Raw genomic sequence first — 19703 nt, forward strand, 5'->3', positions numbered from 1 at the left:
CTAGAATTACGTATATAACTTTTTGAACCACAATTTTTTTCTCTAACTTTTATTTCGTACATGTTTGTTAAAAAAAAAAAAATAATCTCCTTGCACTGATACATCTTAACACTATCACACTTTATATTGTAAATATATTTATTTAAACTACAATCTCATTCTTGTCGTAAGATGTTTGCAACAGAATTTCGTTCGGTATGCACAAAATGACAATAAAGTTTGTCTAAGTTTAATATATAACATCAAACTGTGCTCAAACCAGCTCCTATTTCAGGATGTCTTACAGCTTCCTTAAGGTAGAAAAAATAAGGGTTTAATCATTTTTAGGAATTTGTTTAGTTTTATTATGTGTATGTAGAGAGAAGCTGTTTTCCCTGACCAGCTTCCTCGTGTCCAGTGAAATAGTTTTGCATTAAAAAAAGGACATTTCCTCTGCAAAAGTCTGGATGATAAATTGACCTGCCAATAATCCAGATGAATGGCCGTGTTAAAGTATTGGTCAGAATATTAAACAATAACTGAATTATAGTTAAAATGTTGGGTTTTGAAGGGGTGATGCGGTGTAGACAGAGAGCAGTTATATTCAGAACATAACAGGGAATATTTGACTACTCCAATCCCAAAATCAATAAATCAAGCAGAGCCCTCTGCCAAACAGAAATGACTATTATAATTGCATAACTAGTTTATTAAAGTGTGTAAAGTAGCGTTGCCAAAAACATTTTTAACCTGAAGATAAACAAGACACTTCACTGGGTGACAATGTGTTTATTTACCATAAACATCTGAAAAAAAATTGACAAGGTTTGAGATGAAAATAATGAATGAATTAGTTTAACATTCTACCCGTAAAAGAAAAAAGGTTTCACAGTCTTATAGGACATTTAAACATGAAGCATTCTTATCTTTGCTGTTGCTGAAAAGCCAAACACTTATTTCAAGATTTATCTTCTAAATATCTTAATTCTGTTCCCAAATGTATAACTGTAATTGTTTTCTGATGTATAGAGCTGCATAAAGTAGGGAATGTAACTGAAATAAAGGAAGTGAGTTAACTTTCACACTAGTCATAGATTGAGTGTGAAGCTTAAAATGTTTTTATTGAGAACTGGAATAAAATTTAGATTTGATCAGCTGAAGCACTAAAGTACAGAGATCTAAAATATAGTAAACACAGTAGTGGAGGACCTCAACAAAAGCAAGGAATTAATGCTGTTTTGCTTTTTTTCTATTTAGCTGGAAGCTTGACAAGTTGATGTTTTCTAACAAATTAGCAACGTTATCTGCTAAATTATAGTAGGCTATTTAGGTTTAAATAGCTTACTGTAATTTAGCCTTGTTTTTGATTTTCTAATGTGAAAGCTGTTATTTTGATTTTATGCAAAGCGGACTAATAAATTATAGCCGCAGGACGGAAAGGAGCAACAGTACTGCCCTTGATGAGAGCTGTCCAGTGGTAGAATAATTAACAAAGGCCCAAAGAGACATCATACTATAAGAACCCAGTATATTGGTCTTCTCCAAAGTATTTTGAGAACAAAACTGGCTTTGAAGTTTTCTCAGATTCCACCTGGAACAGCGGGGCGATTACAAAAGCTGTTATTCAAATTAACATCTTGTGTTACTGTTTGTCAACAGAAGCTCCACTGTCTATGTCTGTACTTTCCTTTGCAAAAGATCATTTATAGCACTGCTCTACACGATTCAACAAACATCTTTCAACTTCCATGTTTTCTGTGCGCTTTTTGTTTGTGTTTTTTGTGAAACTTTTAAAATATGGTGTTTTATGGGTCCAAAAAAGCTGTTTGGGATTGTTGATCAATTTGTGTCTCAGAATTCCAAGTTCCAAAAACTAATTTCAGGGAGATGCTTATTCAACCCCCTAAACACACTAGATCTTTAACTGGATCCACACAAGGTCCAGTTAAAGTAACATTTCGAAAGTGAAAAAGAGTCAAAGCTGAGAGAGTGGGAAAAAATGTTAAGTATTCAATATGTATCAGATAAATAATAATTGAACTTTATTGATCTCCCATTAGAGAAATTTACCTCTGAATTTAACCCATCCCCTTGGGGAGCAGTGGGCTGCCATTGTGGGGCGCCCGGGGAGCATTTGGGGTTAAGGCTCTTTCTCAGAGAGCCAGAGCGGTAGTCTGTGGGAGTGAGTTTCGAACCCACAAACTCAGGATTCCTAGCTCTATGCCCGACTCCCCTAGATAGCGCTAGTGTATGTATTTTACACGCACATACTAGCGTTAACCGTTATCAGGATTTATGGACAAAAATACCTATCATTAATTCAAAATTAATAAAATTAAAATTAATATCATTATGTCTGATACTAGGTAGCTACAGCTGCACTGGGGCACACTGACAGAAGCAAGGGTGGTGTAGACAAGCAGTACCAGTCCTGTTGAACACTGTCGACAATTCAACCATGCGACTCAAATGTCTTGCCAAAGGACAAGATGACTGAGCGGGGATTTGAACCGGCAGCCATCCAGCTGCAGGAACATCTTCTGCATCCTACAACTGGAACATGAAAGCACTTTTCTTAAGAGACAGATAGGCTGGAATTCTGGGAGAAACTCTGGAATAACCTTCAGCAGAGTTGTCAGACTTCAATGGCACAGATTAACAAAAACTCTGTGGAGGAGCTAACTCTTGCATAGTTGAATTAGACTAAACAAGTGTAGAATTAATGCCTTACTTGCAACATACAACACCAACACTGGAAGTTTCAAGTATTTCATTCTGCTTTGCACTTTTTAAGGAAAAGCTTTTTATGCCAGTAGGAAGGGAGCCAAATGACAATTGTTAGCGGTCCAACCTATGTATGAAAAACGTTACGTCAAGAAGAAGATATTTCTCAGTTTTCACAGAACAAATAGGATATGGCAAAGCTTTAGCTACTTCTCCTATTGGTGCAGAATCCTTTCACCACATTGTGATGCTTACCAGAAGTAGAAATGTATAAATGTTGGACCTTTCACAATTTGTAAAAAATATTTATTTACTATTTTTTTAAATGGTAGAATAATTAATCTTTAGTGTGCACCATTCTAAAGGTACTGCAGATCGATACTTGGATACTTAGAAAAATTATAATATTCATGGAAAATTTTAAGATGTGACCTTTAATTAAACTCAAGGCTGATAGATCTTCAAGTTTTTCTTGTTTTTTTTGTTTTTTTGTAGAGCAGGTTTTACTCTGCATTGTCCTTAGAAAATCTAAACAAGTCAAATGCAAGAAAGTGTTTAGTCATGTTTTCTCTCCAATAAGCTAAAGGGAATCTTATGGGAAATTTTTAGTTCACTTAAAGACCAGAAAAGGCAGATATTGCTGACGCTGTAAGATGCTTTTTGGATGTTTAAGGATGATCCTGGTTCTATTTCGTAAAACCCTGAATGGATTTACTCTATGAAGCAAAAACCATTTAGAGAGACTCTTTAAAGCACAAATAACAAAAGCTCTAAAGCAAAAGTAGCCTGTGTGATCCCGTTAGTCTTTGTATGTTTTCTTTTTACTTCCCACTTCTATTATTTCCTCTTTTCAATGCGCTTTTGAAAACCCACTTGGACTTTCTTTTCACAGGTCATCTCACTTGATGGGCTGAGCTCCTCTTGAGTGCTGAATCAGAGGCCATTTTAGAGCACAAATCCTGTTTGATATTGTCAGCTAGAGCAATATAGATCAGCTGGGGTGGGAGTTACACAAGTAACGCTTGTCTAAGCGATGCCACCAGGAGAAGCGAAGGAGTGGATATTTATGTGTGTTTATGCGCTTTTAGGGAGAGGAAAATGTGATGGGGGGGCCGATGTCAGCTATCAGGGAAGAAGCACTCAGCCTCTTACAGTGAGCAACTTAAAAACGCTAATGGCTACACAAATGAGCTATGACAATTATTCATGTGCCTTTTGGTGTGTCTCTGTGTGTATTCAGAGAAACATTGGACAAACTCTACGGTAAAACCAGGAGATTTTATGTTTGCACAAATATAGACATCATGCTCCAAAATAGAGAAACTCAAGAAATGATGAGAAACCAATTTATTGACGTCTTAAAGTATATGACACTGTGTTTTTAATAATTATAGGAGTAAAGAAAACCAGAATACCAGAAAGCGTTATTCACAAAAGATTAAAAAAGGAAGAGTGGTGACTCAGCTGACCTATATTTCTCCAAAGGAGTAACAATCATACCAAACAACATCTAAACACTGCAAGGCTCACTTGCCTCAGACAAGGACAGTATTTATGGTGGAGAACTAAAAGAAGATGCTAGTAAAATGACTGCAATCAGTGGGAAAGAAACCAAACAAAAGGCGAAAAAGGCTTAGCTTACATTTACAAAAAACATCTTGACCCCTAGACCTTTTGGAAAATGTTCAGTAAATATATGTTCCCTGATATCTAATATAAACTAAGACACCTTTAAAGTAAAAGTAGGCATCCCAGCAGTAAAACATGGTGGTAGCAGGGATGACCTGCTGCTTTGGTGCTTTATGACCTGTATGCCTTATTCTGACCTGACCAGAAGGGGCACATCTGGGTCTCATTTTGTGACTTTTAGATGAAGATCACAGGTTTTAATCTGAATGATGATAATCTGGTCGACACCAGAAATTCTACGTCAGGATCAATTAAAACTATTTTTTTTTTAAGTTTAAAAATCAAAATCAGGACTGAAATACAGTCCATACTATTTCTGGACAATTTTACAAAGTAATTTTTTTTATAATTTTCTTTAGAGGAAAGTAAAGCACTTCATTTGTTGGATATCTTGAGCACTTGATTGCATTTGTTGCAAATTTCTCCTCTAATTCATGATCAGATTAAAACTGCATTTTGTTCTTTATCAGGTTATCTTTGTATATATAGTTGGATTTTTTTTTCATTTTTTCTTAAATCTTCAACGGTGGCAAAAAACTAAAAGGACAAAAATTTTTAAGGAGGCAAATACTTCTGAGTGCCCTGACTGTGGAGCAAAGAATTACTCAATGGTTCGAAGTTTCCACTTTTTTCATGGGCATCTCCGTTATACATGTTTTCTTTTTGTGATCAATGATTATGGTTATTACCATACAGTGGCCAAATACATTTAAAATTAGAATTAGGTACACAATTTAAAACTGACTGTGGAAGATCTTTAATTCACAAAAAATACATTTTTATTAATAAGTGCTAAGTTTCAAAAACCGATACTTTCCCCTTAGTTTTAAATTAAATATTATAACAGCGCTAACCCATGAGGCCAGTCAGATGAAAACTTTTTTAAAGTTGACATGTTTGATTCATTTAGCTTTAGTATGACTTTAAATGCACTAAAACCTGATCCCAAATGTCTCAGTTTAATTAAAATATCATAATAAAAGTGTTTACTTCTCTTTAAAAAATATTGCTCCTTATTCACTGCAAAAAAGAAAAAAAAATAAGTAAACACTTCTTAAAACAAGTGTATTTACCATTAAATTGGGTAGGTAAATAAGATGATTTGCCAATGGAATGAGTAGTTTACCCTTGAAATAAGATAATTGAAAATTAATTGAAATAAGACAATGCAATTGTGTTTACTTACTGTATTTTAAATGTGAGTTGTCTTGTCACAAAGTGTCTCACTCACCTCCTCAATCCAAGAAAAGATGAAATTATTTTAGAAAAACTATTTATTTAGAATTCAAATTTTTATGTTGAACACATAAACTTCTAGGGGCCCTTTAACATATGTTGCAACGTGATGTCGCGGTTACCAATTTCTCTAAATATAATCTATAACAATATATCTCTATCTATAAGCAAGCGGCTCCCATAAGCCTCTGCTTATAATATTTATTATCATTTAAAAGTTAAAAAGTTCCTCTTTAAAGAACTATCAGGATAAGCTTAGTAGTCTGCAGAGGAAGGAGAATATGTGACTTTTTAAATGGTTACTATAGAGGAAAATTTGGACCATGGATCGAGGTCAGGAGGATGTTTAGTTCCTGAAAAAGACAAAACCGAGATAAAAAGACATTTACTCATAAATGCTTTCTTTTTTATCCATAGGGTTAAGTTTTTGTAAAACCCAATGTGAAAATGGTGAAGTTAGAACTGCAGAATTACCGATCAATAAGATCAGTGAGAAAAAAGGAAGGATAAAAAAAATTGTCCTAAAATTTGTACGTGGTCCAGATTGTAGGGAAGTAATATGAGGCTAGGTGGCTAGGAGGGAGTTGGGGCAAATGGAATATTTTTAGTTTGAACAATCTGACATTTAATTAGGGAGAGGAGAGACTGACCCCGTTGGGTGTAGCGCTTTCGCATGCATTCAATCAAGTGAGGCTACAATGGAAAAATTAAGAGTCTGCATTATACACTGGAACTAACAAAAAATAATTAAATAGGCTGCTTTCTCCCAAGATTTACACTTATGTTTTTGTTTTTTGTTGGGTGCACTCACTGTGTTATATAAGTTGGCAGTTAGACCACATTAATATTTACTGGTTACATTCACAACTAAGTGTTCAAAAGGTTGTGGTATACATAGCTCTGACAGGTGTTTTCTATTTAGTTCCATTCATTCTGTACAAAAACTTGACCTGCCTTCCTGGCTATGCTGAAGAAAAACACATTCTATCATGGTTTTAGTGCTGTTTAAGTTTTATCTTTGAGTTTTCGTTGGTTTTATTTCCATTTTGTGTCTTTCTAGTTATTTTCGATTATATTTGTGTGGTTTAAAGCAATATCTAGTAATCACAGCATAAATGGGATTCTTTACTTTAGACGTAGACAACTTTTATTGTTGTATACAAAATGAAATGTCATTTTGTACAGCTTACATGACATTTCCATTCCATAAAGTGTAGCAGTGGTCAAATGTAAACAGTGTGGAAGAAAAAAAGCTGCATTGATATGTAGGTTCAGAGCATTAAATATATATTGTGAAAATATGCAGTCTTTTCGTTTGGCATTGTCAGTGTGTGTGTGGCACACTGACAAACCTGTGGCAAATTTTAGAGCAGGGGGTCTTCAACATTTTCTAGGCCACGGATCCCCAAACTGATGGCGAGATGGAGCGGGGACCACCTAAATATATATGTTTTATTAAATTGTGTTATATCAAAATGGTCCTATAGTCGCTCTATTATAGATGGAGTCATGTATTGAAAGTAATTTTGCCCTGGGAATATAAAAGTATTTTTGATACTGATTCCTGATTGATGGGACATGTGTTGTGAATGAAATGGTGCCCAGCTTGAAAGAGCTCCTGTGTGTCACTGAATGTGTGCATTGATTACTGAAAGACATCTTCTGCCTCCATTTAACTTCACCATAGTGTGTTAAATTCACAGACCCTCTGTTGAAGACCTCAGAATTAGAGTTTTCTCAACAGTTTAGCTTTCTGATGGCAGTCAGGAAGAAGCTGTTTTGGAATCTCCTGGAGCTGCTTTGAATCATCTGAAGTCTCTTCCCAGAGGACAGCAGGGAGAATAGTCCATGGTGGGGATGTGAGGGGTCATTGATGATGTTACGGGCTCGGGACACGCAGCGCTGGGATGAAATGTCTTTTATGGTGGAGAGAGGAGCCCTGAAAATATTCTCTGAGGTGCTCACCACTCTTCTCACGTATAAGTCTAAATTATACTAACCACGAAGAAAACCAAAAGGTGTGTCCTCTTTTCTGTGAAACATATTAAAGATTTTATCATTTAAAAAATTTATTTGAAAGAACACTGAAGGTGTTCCTGGTAGCTTTTGACAAATTATGTTGTGTGAAAAATTTGATTTGAAAAATATATTTGAAAGAACAATGAAAGTGTTTCTGGTAGCTTTTGACAAATTGTGTTTCGGTTGGGTGTATTTAAAAAGCCCCACTTCTCAACAAATGGTTTCTTCAGGCCATTTACAAAACTCAAATTAAGTGAGTTTACTGTGTATAGTAAAATTTTATGAGAGACTAGCGATTTCATCAAAGTTCCTAAAAGACAATATCATTGCTGGGAAACTCTAAATTGATGAAATCATAAATGTGGGATGCCATTTTTATTGGAAAAATAATTCCTTATTTCCATTCCTTCTTTGTTTCCATTTTTTTGTGGAAATGTTCTTGTCAGACTTGTCACAGTGATACTTTGTCTTAACGGAACAATTGTTGTTAACATTTATAGCACACAGGTTCAGGAGTAGAACGGTTTCTGTCCCAAAACATGCATTCTGACACCACACTTTATTTTTTGTGAACTGTGGCAAAAATGGAATAAAATAGATAAACCTTAACTGTGCCACAGCTGGGAATTGCCCGTGTGATATAAAAAAGAAAAACTATATATTTCAGGGGCTATATGTAGGAACAGTGGTGATGAATGGTGTCTGTTATTATTCAGCATCCATTATATCAGTGATCTCAAGTCTTCAGAATAGAATGTCCTGCAAATTTTTAATTTGACTCTGCTTCAACACAACTGACTCAGACATAAAGATCTCTTCTGGGGAAAAAAAAACAAAAAAAAAACAGGACTTCTAATGGTGCCACATTTCTAAGCTCCAATTTTGAACTGTCGATTGAAAACAGAGCCTTGGAGGAGCTATGAATGTTTTGATTTTCATCTGTTTCATCTTTTTTTAAGTTACTGGTCCGTTTTACTTTACCCTTTGTAATGACTGGACAGAATCTGGAGAGAAAGCTGATAGTTCAGCAAGAACAGAACTGACTAAAACTGGAATCAATGTGGGGAGAAGAACAAGGTTAGTGACAGACAAATATTCAGTGGTATTTAAGGTGCACTGAACAGAGGGCCAGAGTTTGGTTCCGTTTATTTATCCCAGGGGCTTCATTGGGCTGATTTAGATCACTGAATGACTGCTTGATTGTTTGAGACAGGCAGTAGAAAAAGGGATTATACAGGTCAAGATCAGGAGGTCAAAATATGGATTGGTACAGTAGATGTCTGTTCAGGCATGGCTTTCAAGAATCTGGCGGTTATCCACCGGGGGAGCCAAGAATATGTTGCGCTCCTCCCAGGTGCAGAAACTCACATTAATCGGAACTGCAGCTGGTGTAACCACTCAGACCTGATTGCAGATGTAGTTGAGGTAGCAGAGAGTGACTTGACGGACCGCGACCATCAACATCTCAAGAAGGAATTGAAAGGAATCATTACATTATCTACATAACATTTGAAGAAATATAGAGTTAAAGGACAATTTTAGAAAAAACAAGCTTCACCTAACAGAGGGAGACCTTGTAGTTGAGTGCTAGAAAACGGCTTCACCTTTGGCCAGGAGGGAGAGAACTGGTTGTTTTCAGTTTGAAAGAACAGCTTAGGGCTCTGCTCCAGCTTTCATCAGGTCTCAGCCTGCTAAGGCCACAGAGGTTTGCATGCTTTGGCTCAAACTGATGCTGTCTACCCTTGGAGTTTCTCTCAGCTTTGAGGGCTATTAGATATTTGGACCAAATTTAAAGAAACCTGAAAAACTCTCACTCATTCTAAAAGGCTGAAGGGTGTTCCAATGAATATAATTGTATGAAGTTCTGAAGAATTGAATTTGGCTTATGTAGTTTGACTGGACATGTTTCTTGTTTGTTTTATTTGGTCAGAGCTGTGTCGTGTTGTCCTGGTGCTCGTCATGCCATGACCCTTTAGAACATGTTGCTGATTTAGATCTCAGAAGCCTACAGAAGAAAGTGCTTTTGCCACGTTAGCTCTTAGAAAAAATCTGTTTTGAACCTTATGTAGTATTCTGTGATGGCGTGATGGCCGTAGGGATAAAGAATATGAATATCACCATGTAGAGCCACTCCATTCTTCATATTTTTAGATTGAATTTTCTATAAACATTTAATCATAGACTTACAGTTACTAGATCTGAACAATATTAAGAACACAGTCTATGAAATTAAAACATCATCCATTTTTATATTGTCCCCTCAAGATCATTTAAGAAAACTGAACTATTATGTGTTTTATGGGCAATATTTTCAATGTTACTTTTTGGTTATTTCTCAAGCTAAAAACCTTAGTCTTATTTTTTTTTTTATGTTATTGGATCATCACCACTATCCTGGTGGTGTTTCCAATGGTATCTAACGATGGTTCCAAACGTATCTATCAACTGAACTCTGAAAACTACAAATTCCATCAATTTATTATAAAATACCATAGGTTGGTGAAAAACTCTGTCATGTTTGTAATGTACAGGATTCAGACCCAAGATTCAACTAGGTCAGTGACATTTAAAGCATTTAGTGTAAAAGCAGGATTTAAACTGTGCTGGTTCTCGGGCGTGCAGTTCTCGATAATGGCCCAGAATCTCCTAGAAGCAGAGGGACGGGTTAGAGGCTGCAGTGGCAGGTTAGAACTGCGGAGTTGATGAAGGACTAACCTGATAACAAGAGGAGCCAGGGCGCTGAGAGTCAGTCAGAGACAGACAGGATACTTCAGGGACTGGGGCATCCGCTGTTTGCGGGGACAGACCGTGTAGCGGTCGACAAACTAACAGGCTGTGCGGGCTTTCCAGGGGCTTTAGTTCAGGTTCCGTAACGGGGTCCAATAAAGCAGCAGAAGTACAGGAGGGGTAATCCAGCAGATATTTCCAGTTCCAGGTCCAATTTCCTGATGAACAAAGAGAGTAAAGGGGGCATGCAGGCTCAGGTACTCACAAGGGTTCAGAAGCACAGGAGGTCAATCCGGAATCCTGTTTCTGGACTCAGACAGGCAGGCAAATCCAGAGAGGGATCAGGCAGGCTCAGAATCGGGGGACAAAGACAAGTTGGTTGGCAAGCAGAAGGATAGGTTCTCAATAACAAAGGCTGGACTGAACAGTGGAGACTGAACCAGAGTGTTAAATTAAAGCAGAATCAGCACCGGTGCCAGGATCATTACAATGTTAACATTTTAGTTGTGTTCAGTGGTGTCAAAAGTACCCACATTCGTTACTTAAGTAGAAGTATAGATAAAGCAGTTTAGAAACACTCTGGTAAAAATTTAAGTTTCAACTTGACCTCTTTACTCAAGTAAAAGTGAAAAGTATGTGCTCCAAAAGATACTTAAAGTATAAAAAGTATAAGGTAACCTTTAAAAAAACAGCCAGATGCCACTATATGAATTGAAAGCTTAATTTTTCAACTATTTAGAAAAATTCTTTGAGATAGGGCCAAGGATGAGGGAAGTCTTGTTGGTCTCCATCTCCCGATACTCTCTCTCCTGTGTCCGACCTTTCAACATCTTTTTCTGAATCTGACATTGTAGAATGACATAGACAATTCGCGTTTGCAGTTTGAAGAACACCTGCTTACTTCTGATAATTTTCATTGGCGTCAGCACAAATTTGATGAATAGATAACCAATGAGTAGTTGTGTTGTGTATGACTCATCCAATTACACTAGTTTCCACTAGATGTGGATGGAGCCAATGATCTGCATTGGATGGCGCACATGACGTGAAATAAATATTTATAAACATTAAACCAGAGGCAACCAATTAAAAATCAGTTGGGTCCAAATAAAGAAAATCATCAACCTGTAAAGGTCCAGGACACTTTTAATGATCTGTTACTTTAAACAGAATTTAACACTGAAATAAAATTAGGTATTTATGCAATCATGTTATACACTCAATAAAAAAAAAAGAAAGAAATTGCCAAAAATTAAATCTCAGAGGAGTTGACACTTGTATGACTATTTCTGTATATCCATCAGTAGCTAAAGGACAAGGGTCAGGAAATGCTAATTCTGCCTGTAAAACAATGACAGCGTAATCGTCACTGTATGATCTTAAGCTTCATTTGGAGCTTTTAAACAGACTTTTAAAAAACTTTGATAATTTGCTGCTGTAATATTATTGATTTTTTAGAATAAAAAGCAAGCAGATCAAATAACAGAAATACAATTATAGAGTATTCAATATTGTAAGAAAGCACACACTGTTTCTGAATAAATAAATTAATGTATGCGTTAAGTTCTGTTCCATTTATGTCTCTTTCCTTGTAAGTGTGAAATGACCCATGCTCCTGAATGCACCATAGCTATCTGACGTTTGCGAATGCATCACTGGTCTGTGAACGCTGTGCTATGAAGATGCACGTTTGATTTTCCGCTTAAAACAAACCTTTGCAGTTTCAAAACTCACGTCGGCTATCACTGTTTATTGTCTTGTGTGAATAACAAGAGACTACAACAAATAAATCAGCCATACCTCAGGCAAAATGTTTGGATTTAATGTTGTTCATTACATCCTTTGCTTTTGTAAATGAATCTGCCAAATAACCACAATTCTTTTTTATTTAAACGTTTTTATATCATTAATATAACAACAAGTAGCTCCATTGGTCATATTTTAATCCGTTTTCCTCGTTGATATGCAGTAGTACACAGAAAGAGGTGCGCTCCCGCGACTGGGGATGCATATCTCTGCAGCGATGCACTTTTCGGCTAAACACCGGACCACGGTCCGCTAATCCCTAACCTCTGCATTAAACCGAAGCCAAGAGTAACGAGTAACGGTTGTTTTAAAAATGTAAGGAATAGAAAGTACAGGTATTTGTGTGAAAATGTAATGAGTAGAAGTCAGAAGTAGGAGGCAAAATAAGTAATGGAGTAAAGTATAGATACCTAAAAAGTGTACTGAAGTACAGTAAAGAAGTATTTGTACTTTGCTACTTGACACATTTCTGGTTATGTTACACTTTTAATATAAAATTATTGGAAGACATTTTTTAGGATTATTTTTTACTAAAATCTAATGTCAAGAAGACCAAAATCAAGTAGGGTCATGTTGATAAACTTGGAACTCTGGGATAATCTGAGCAGTCTGTTGGTCTTCGGTTAGACAAATTCCTAAGTGCCTTTCTGAGTGGCAGAGCTGCCTCGAGCAGCACGGGTTACAACTGGTCAGCTAATTGAACTTGCTTGTATAGCCACCAGGCTTTGGGAGAATTAGACATAGTGCCGTTTTGATTAATCTTAGATTACACAGGAGAGGGAAAAGTTGCAGATAAGGGAGCAAAAAACCCTGACAAAGATTAAAACACTGGTCAGACTTTGCGTGTCCTGAATTTGACTGTGTGGCTTTCAATACATAACAAGCTGTTTTATAACCTGTTTACCTCTTCAATGTCAATAATTCCCCTCTTTTATTTTGCATTTAAGCATTATGATCATATATAATAAGTTTAAGCTATACAGACAAAAAGATAACTCGTTGATCAATGGAATTGGACTAATAAATGTTTTTCTTAGATGTAATAGTTTAAAGGTAAAAAAGAGTGTGGTATTGATTTTGTGATGCATAATCAAGTGGTGACATGAGGTTTATTAAGCATGTTTGACATTTTCCCTATTCACTGACTTGTCCTGTCAGTACAATAATGGTCTGTTAGATCAGTGGCCAATAATGAAAGACATGCAGTGGGTCTCTGCTTATTTTGGTTTTAATCAACAAACAGGAGGATAATACAGTGATGGAACAAAAGACGCTAAAAGAAAAGCACATGTTTTTTATCCCCAGGAATTAATTAACTAAAACCTTTTCACAGTAGTGGAGAAATAACATCCAGTGGCTGCATTTACAAGAGTGGATCGATTTATCTCTTTTCTTCTCTCTTTCCTTTTACCTCTGCTCTCCTCAGGTTTAACCAATGCTGACACTGTGGTGAATATGCGGAAGGTGACTCACCAGACCATTACTGAAGAGCTGTCTAAAACAGTGCTGCTTCCCTGCCTCTTCACCCTTCGTCCAAGTGCGAGCTCATTCCAGGAACCTCCCAGGATCAAATGGACCAAGGTTTGGGGTCAAAGAGGCTCAGATGGCCTGCAAAAGGAGCAGTCGGTCCTGGTGGCCAAAGACAATTTGGTCAAGGTACATTTATTACAAGTAAAATATGAATCACTCCGTTGGGTTTTAACTGTCTCAATATACTGTTACCAGCATCCTTTTTTCCACATTTTCAGGTAAAAAAGGCCTTCCAGGGTCGTGTATCGCTGCCTGGATACAGTAAGAACCGCTACAATGCCAGTCTTGCGCTAACTGGCTTGCGTTCCAGCGACTCTGGCCTTTATCGCTGTGAAGTTGTCGTTGGTATCAATGATGAGCAGGACACTGTTCCCTTGGAGGTCACAGGTAAATAAAACACACATTCAGACTGTTGTACATACATCCTTACTATAATGTGGTTAAAATAAAAAGAAGTTGGCAACTAAAATTGCAAACTTCTTTCATCAATCAAAGTTGATCATTCTAGTCTTTCCATATGAAGGTAAAAGGAAGGGATAGCCATATTAGAGCTGCCACAACAACAAATTTTCTAACGACTAATCTTTCAACATTTTTTTTCCATTAGTCTACTAATCTTCACCACTAATTTCATAAAAAATCCTCACTGTTGGGGGGTTGTCCGAGATGGTGACGCCAAGTAAAAAAAAAAAAAAAATGATAAAATAAAATTTGATTTTAATTGTGTGTGTGTGCTCATTCGATAAACCTTCTGTCTCGAGTCTGGCTTCAAAAGCAGAATTATTACTATAAATGCGAGGGCATTGCGTTATTCAGTGTGTTTATCAAAACTTTACAAAAGAGTAGAGTGGGCCTGCTTAACATCCAAAGACAGTCGATCATCGTACTTCACAAGATTTTTAAAGAGCACATGCTAACTAGGCATTTAACAATAAACAGAATGTTACTTACCGTGTCTTTCCTTTTCAGAAGCATCCTCAACAAATCCTGTATGTTTCCTTTTAAGGTGCTCGTGCATCACGGTTGTACTCCTGTGATAAGCCAACAAACAATTACAGAGTATGCAAACCACTGTATCACCAGCTGCACAAAAGTATTGCCATTAATTTGGTAATTTGGATACTTCTCGCAGATGCCTCCGTCCTCGATTCAGACTCAACCGCCGCTGCCATTTTCCTGTCACACTCAAAACCAGAACCACCATGAAGTACCTGAAGTTAGATGAGCCATTTGTTTAGACAAAAACAAAAAGGCAATAAACAGGCAGACAAAAAAATTCTCATTGAAAAATATCCGTCAACAAATTTTCATTGTTGATTACTTTATCGACTAATCGTGACAGCACTAATCTCTAGCTCACAATGATAGAGAATGTTTTCAAAAATTCCTGTATCCTAATTATCGTCTGCATCATCACCAAAACCCTTTGGCATGAGAGACAACTCTGATAGATATCATTCAAATCTGTCCATAACTGTTCAAGTTATCCTGTACAGAGACAGACAGATTCTCCTAAAAATATAAACTCTTTGGTGATTAGTAATAACATCACAGAGTCTGACCTCATAATATATACTCATCCTTCAAGAAGACACAGGCAAGGCAACATAGCAAGAAGCAATCATAGGCATGAGGTAGGGAAGTCCTTGTAAATAAAACCTCTAAATATAGGAATATAGTCCATGGACTTTCTGACAAAAAAATTAAAGAAATAAAAAAAATAAAACTTCAAATAACCAGAAGTATAGGTAAAATGCAGAGATGAGTAAAGAGCTGGTTATACTCCTGCAGCAGTGTGTTGCAGTGAGCTTGTCGCAAGTATGACGCAGATATTTTTGATTTATGCCTAATTTTGAAACGTGGTCTGTGCTAGAGTCCTGCACGGGTCGAGTTTTACCAACCAGCACCCGCCCGAACCCGTTAGAATGACTACCGAACCCGACCCGTCACCCGTGGATATCTTCAATTCAAATCTGAACCCGACCCGTTTATATTTAACCCGCAAACCCGACCCGCTAACACATCAAGTAATAGGCTATAGTACGCTGCGCTGCAGAACAGCGCCATTAACACTGCAGCAGACATGTATGCACTGACTGTGGCCTTTTTGGAGGGAGGCCCACACTGCTGGCAGGGCTTTAAGCTACAACAAGGGTGACCCCAGTGCCTGATTAATATAACATTTCTGATGTCCATAACAACACACACGCATAAAAAAAAAATCACCAACTACCTGCCCGTTTATTTTTATTTATGTATTTTTCACCCGCAAAAGAGCATTTTGGCGGGTGACCCGTCGGCGACCCGCGGGTACCCGACCAGTTGCAGGACTCTAGTCTGTGCTATGGTATTCCACGCCACAACGCAAGAGGGACCAGCTGTGGGTCCAGATACGGTCGAGGCGGTGAGGAAGTAGAAAAACGCAAGAGGCAAGTTTGTGTGACAACAGAGGGACATGAGCACATGGGGTTCTCGCTCTGCTAGCTTGTCCATCTTCATGAGTTGTTTTCCACAATGGCGGTCAAACAAACAAAACAAGCTGGTAAGGTAAAGACTGCCTAAACATAACACAAATTACAAAATGAACAAAGGATCAACAAAACAGAATTATTTACATAACGAAAACTAAAAACTCTAATCAGCCAAAGGGGAGAACCATGACATGAGGCTGATAATTATCAGATGTTTTTTAGCTGTTGCTCCAAGAATCCAAGAATCAACTGATGAAAAATGACCAAAAAAAAAAAAATCCAAAACATGAATTATTTTAGGGACACTGGAATAAAGAAAACTGACTAACTAAGTGCAAACTGAAGATTCCCCTACAGGCCAAAAGTGACACAGCCTGTCAGGAGCAGGTGTTTAAAAGAAAAAAGGAAGTGAATGGAAAACAATGCGCTAAAAGAAACCTTGTCAAAATGATTAGGATAAAAAAAAACTCAGACTAACAGTGAAATGAAAACAAACCACAAATGGAAATCTTAAAGGTCATAATTGTCTTTTCCACCTACTTGTTACCATTAGTCCAAGTTGTCCATTTTAAATATATGTACGTTTCGCTCTGTTGGGTGATTGTTTATGATGAACATTGACACAAATGAGTGAAGTCATCTGACACACACTTCGCCTTAAATTCTGAAATTTTTCATATTTTGAGTATGTATCTTACAACTTCAGTTGTTGATTAAACCAAAAACTAAAGCTTCTGTCAAACTCAGGGACAAGAATGAGTTTTTCATCCTCATGCAGCACAGAGTAATTGGAGGATCAGAGGGTGTTTGATCCCATGTTTATGAGATTTTCTTTGAAAAATAATCAGAATATACTCATTCGCAGCAGCTTGATCGATAGGACTATCTTTAGTAAGCAATGTTTGCTGATTTAAAGAAGATGTGTGCTGATTTTAGTGCAATTATTAGATTTTTGCATGCAATCAGGTTTCTAATTTGTTTTCTTTCATAATCCTTAAGTAGATTAGGCCTGAGTATTTTTATTGGTGTCGTTTGTAATTTACACAACAGAAAATTAAACGTTAGAATCTCTGCTCCACTCAGTGGCTGTGAGCTGTTAACACTTTGTTTTCAAGGTCTGCAACTATGAATAATAATAATTCTGTTTTCCATGTCTTGCTAACGCAGCAATTACAGCCAGGGTCAATTACTGTCACTGCTGAATGTATGATGATGAAGAAAGGTGAAGGGCACTAGGATGCATTAAATGTTATTGCAAAGAGCCAGTTATGTTCTGAAACCAATAAGGCTGAAATGCAGTGATCCATGTTACACCTTTAGCTTTGTGTTGCACTTAGAAATATTGGTATTTGGTAACAAATGACCAATCACCCTCTTGGATGATTTCAAAGACTGTGTTTAAGTGTTCAAGCTTCAAAGCTGTTGCTGCACTTTGTCCGGATCTCTCACTGTGTTTAGTGGCAAGCTGTTATAATTACCACATTGTCTCGTGAAACGAAATATGCTTGCATTGATATGATTAACATCAGCGGCAAAGGATGCTGCAGTGGCCACTGTTTAACATGAACATCATCTTCGCTTTGCCTATTGTCCAAATGGGAATTAGTGCAGCCTAAAGTAACAGCCTGATGTTTTCTATCGAATTTCTATTGAGCTATATTTTTCTCTGATGAATTGGGTCTATTTTTGCCTCTGAAGTAGCTCTTTCTTAATCAAGCATGATCCCAACAAATAAGCGTTTGAGGCACTGCTACTCTTGGTCCGGCAGTGCTATTTACTATAAAAGAAACGGATCATGAAGTCAGGGTGGAGCAACCAGTTCTGGAGTTGAGTCTTTATTGGTATTGTTGCTCTAGAGCAGCTTTCGGTTATTCCAGCTAATTCTACAAAGTAATCAACCTGTTCATCTGCAAGTGTCATTACTGCTTGACTGTATCATTCCATAAAACTGCAAACTGAGAGAGGTGCTTTTCTTAAGGTTCACTGTCTTCTTCTGCAAACTCATCCTAAATATCTTTCTGATTGATGCAACCTCCTCCTTCCAGCTCCATTCTCCCTTCTCCTGCGTTCTCATAAGATAAACCTTTTTTTTTTTCTTGGATGCTGCTCAACAGCTACATGAATACTGCACATATATGACATGTCATCATAGTGCCGGAGGGTGTTTCAGCCCTGAAGATTGTAAAAAAGAAATTGGAATTAATTATTCACACATTCTCTTAACAAGACTTATCCATTTCAGAGCTGCAAGGAGCTGCATGCAACTAACATAAGTAAGAAGCAGAAATTACATAACTGAAATATTTTCAGAATATCTGCTATTTTTTTCCAGATAGAGAGCACATGTTGCACACTATGGTATAATCTTAATATTTACACTACGTTCAACAATAATTTGTAATTCTTGTAAAAATTGGGAAAAACATCCAACTAATTTAATTATCCTTATATTAAAAAAAGAGTCATAACTTTACTTTGTTAAAGTTGTCCCGGTTGTCTTCATTTTGTCTTCTCTTTTACTCAGCTAATCTCTCAGACAGTTTATATAGGTCTGAGTACTGGAATGGCCAGGGAATAAGTTTCATTTTATGTTAGGTTTATTTTACCTGTTTTGATCTGACCTTATGATTCAAATATTGTTTATCAAATAACATCAATGGAGTGTAAAACAGTTCCCAGTGCTTTTGGAAGATAAATAGATGCAACAGCCTCATAGTTCCTAAAACTATTGTCAATATTGTGTTTGAGGAGCTGTCCAACATATTCATCCACACTTTTTACCAAATCCACCTGAAGTTTTTTTTCCAGAAAAGCTGACTCACCTTTTAGATGAAGTGTGTATTTGCTCCAAATAGGGCTTCAGCAATTAATCAGATTGATAATGATTAATGGATTATTGAAATAATAATCAAAAAATGTAGTAAATGATTAATCATTAAATGGAGTATAGAGACTGTAAAACATGCCTTTAGCTGACATACCAACCTGTTTAGAAAGCAATGGCAATGATTATATCAAAATTGTAAAAAAATAAAATAAATAAAATAAATTTTGCATTTAAGATAAAAAGAAAGTTTTAGTCTGTCAATATACTCTATCCAGAACTACTCAAATTTCAATTACTCCTGGTTTAATTTAGCAAAAAAAGAATCTTCTTTAAGGAACTTTTGGCTATCCGATTATTAATCGATTAATCAATCAGTTTAAAAGGCCTCTGATCCGCACCTTTCTGCTCCGTGCGCAGGCGGCCGATGCGCTGTGACTTCATTCAGATGACACCAATTCAACCCATCTCCATCCCCTCCTCCACCATTGTAGCTAAAGCTTCATCAGAGTGTCATTCCTCCCAGACTCTTGTTGTGTTCCCTGTCTCATCTCAACCGGTCTGGAAGAAGACCGCCATTTTGACCCTAGCTCTGCCAGAGGTTTCTTCCCAACGGGGAGTTTTTCCCCTCCACTGTCACTTCATGCTTGCTCATCATCGACAGGTTCTCTCAACCTGTGTTATCCAACTGGACTTTC

At 36.9% G+C, this 19703-nt stretch overlaps 1 protein-coding gene across 1 annotated transcript in view; it reads left to right on the top strand.

Annotated features, from left to right (window-relative positions):
- The window catches only part of LOC107097932 (neurocan core protein-like), a 211293-nt gene that overhangs the window by 71617 nt on the left and 119973 nt on the right, over positions 1–19703 (top strand). Inside the window, exons 3-4 of the mRNA XM_015395295.1 lie at positions 13607–13836; positions 13929–14097. Of these exons, the coding sequence (XP_015250781.1) occupies positions 13607–13836; positions 13929–14097 (399 nt within the window). The remainder of the gene's footprint in view (positions 1–13606; positions 13837–13928; positions 14098–19703) is intronic.

Source organism: Cyprinodon variegatus, unplaced genomic scaffold (assembly GCF_000732505.1).
Source record: "Cyprinodon variegatus isolate N-32 unplaced genomic scaffold, C_variegatus-1.0 Scaffold735, whole genome shotgun sequence".
Classification (NCBI taxonomy): domain Eukaryota; kingdom Metazoa; phylum Chordata; class Actinopteri; order Cyprinodontiformes; family Cyprinodontidae; genus Cyprinodon; species Cyprinodon variegatus.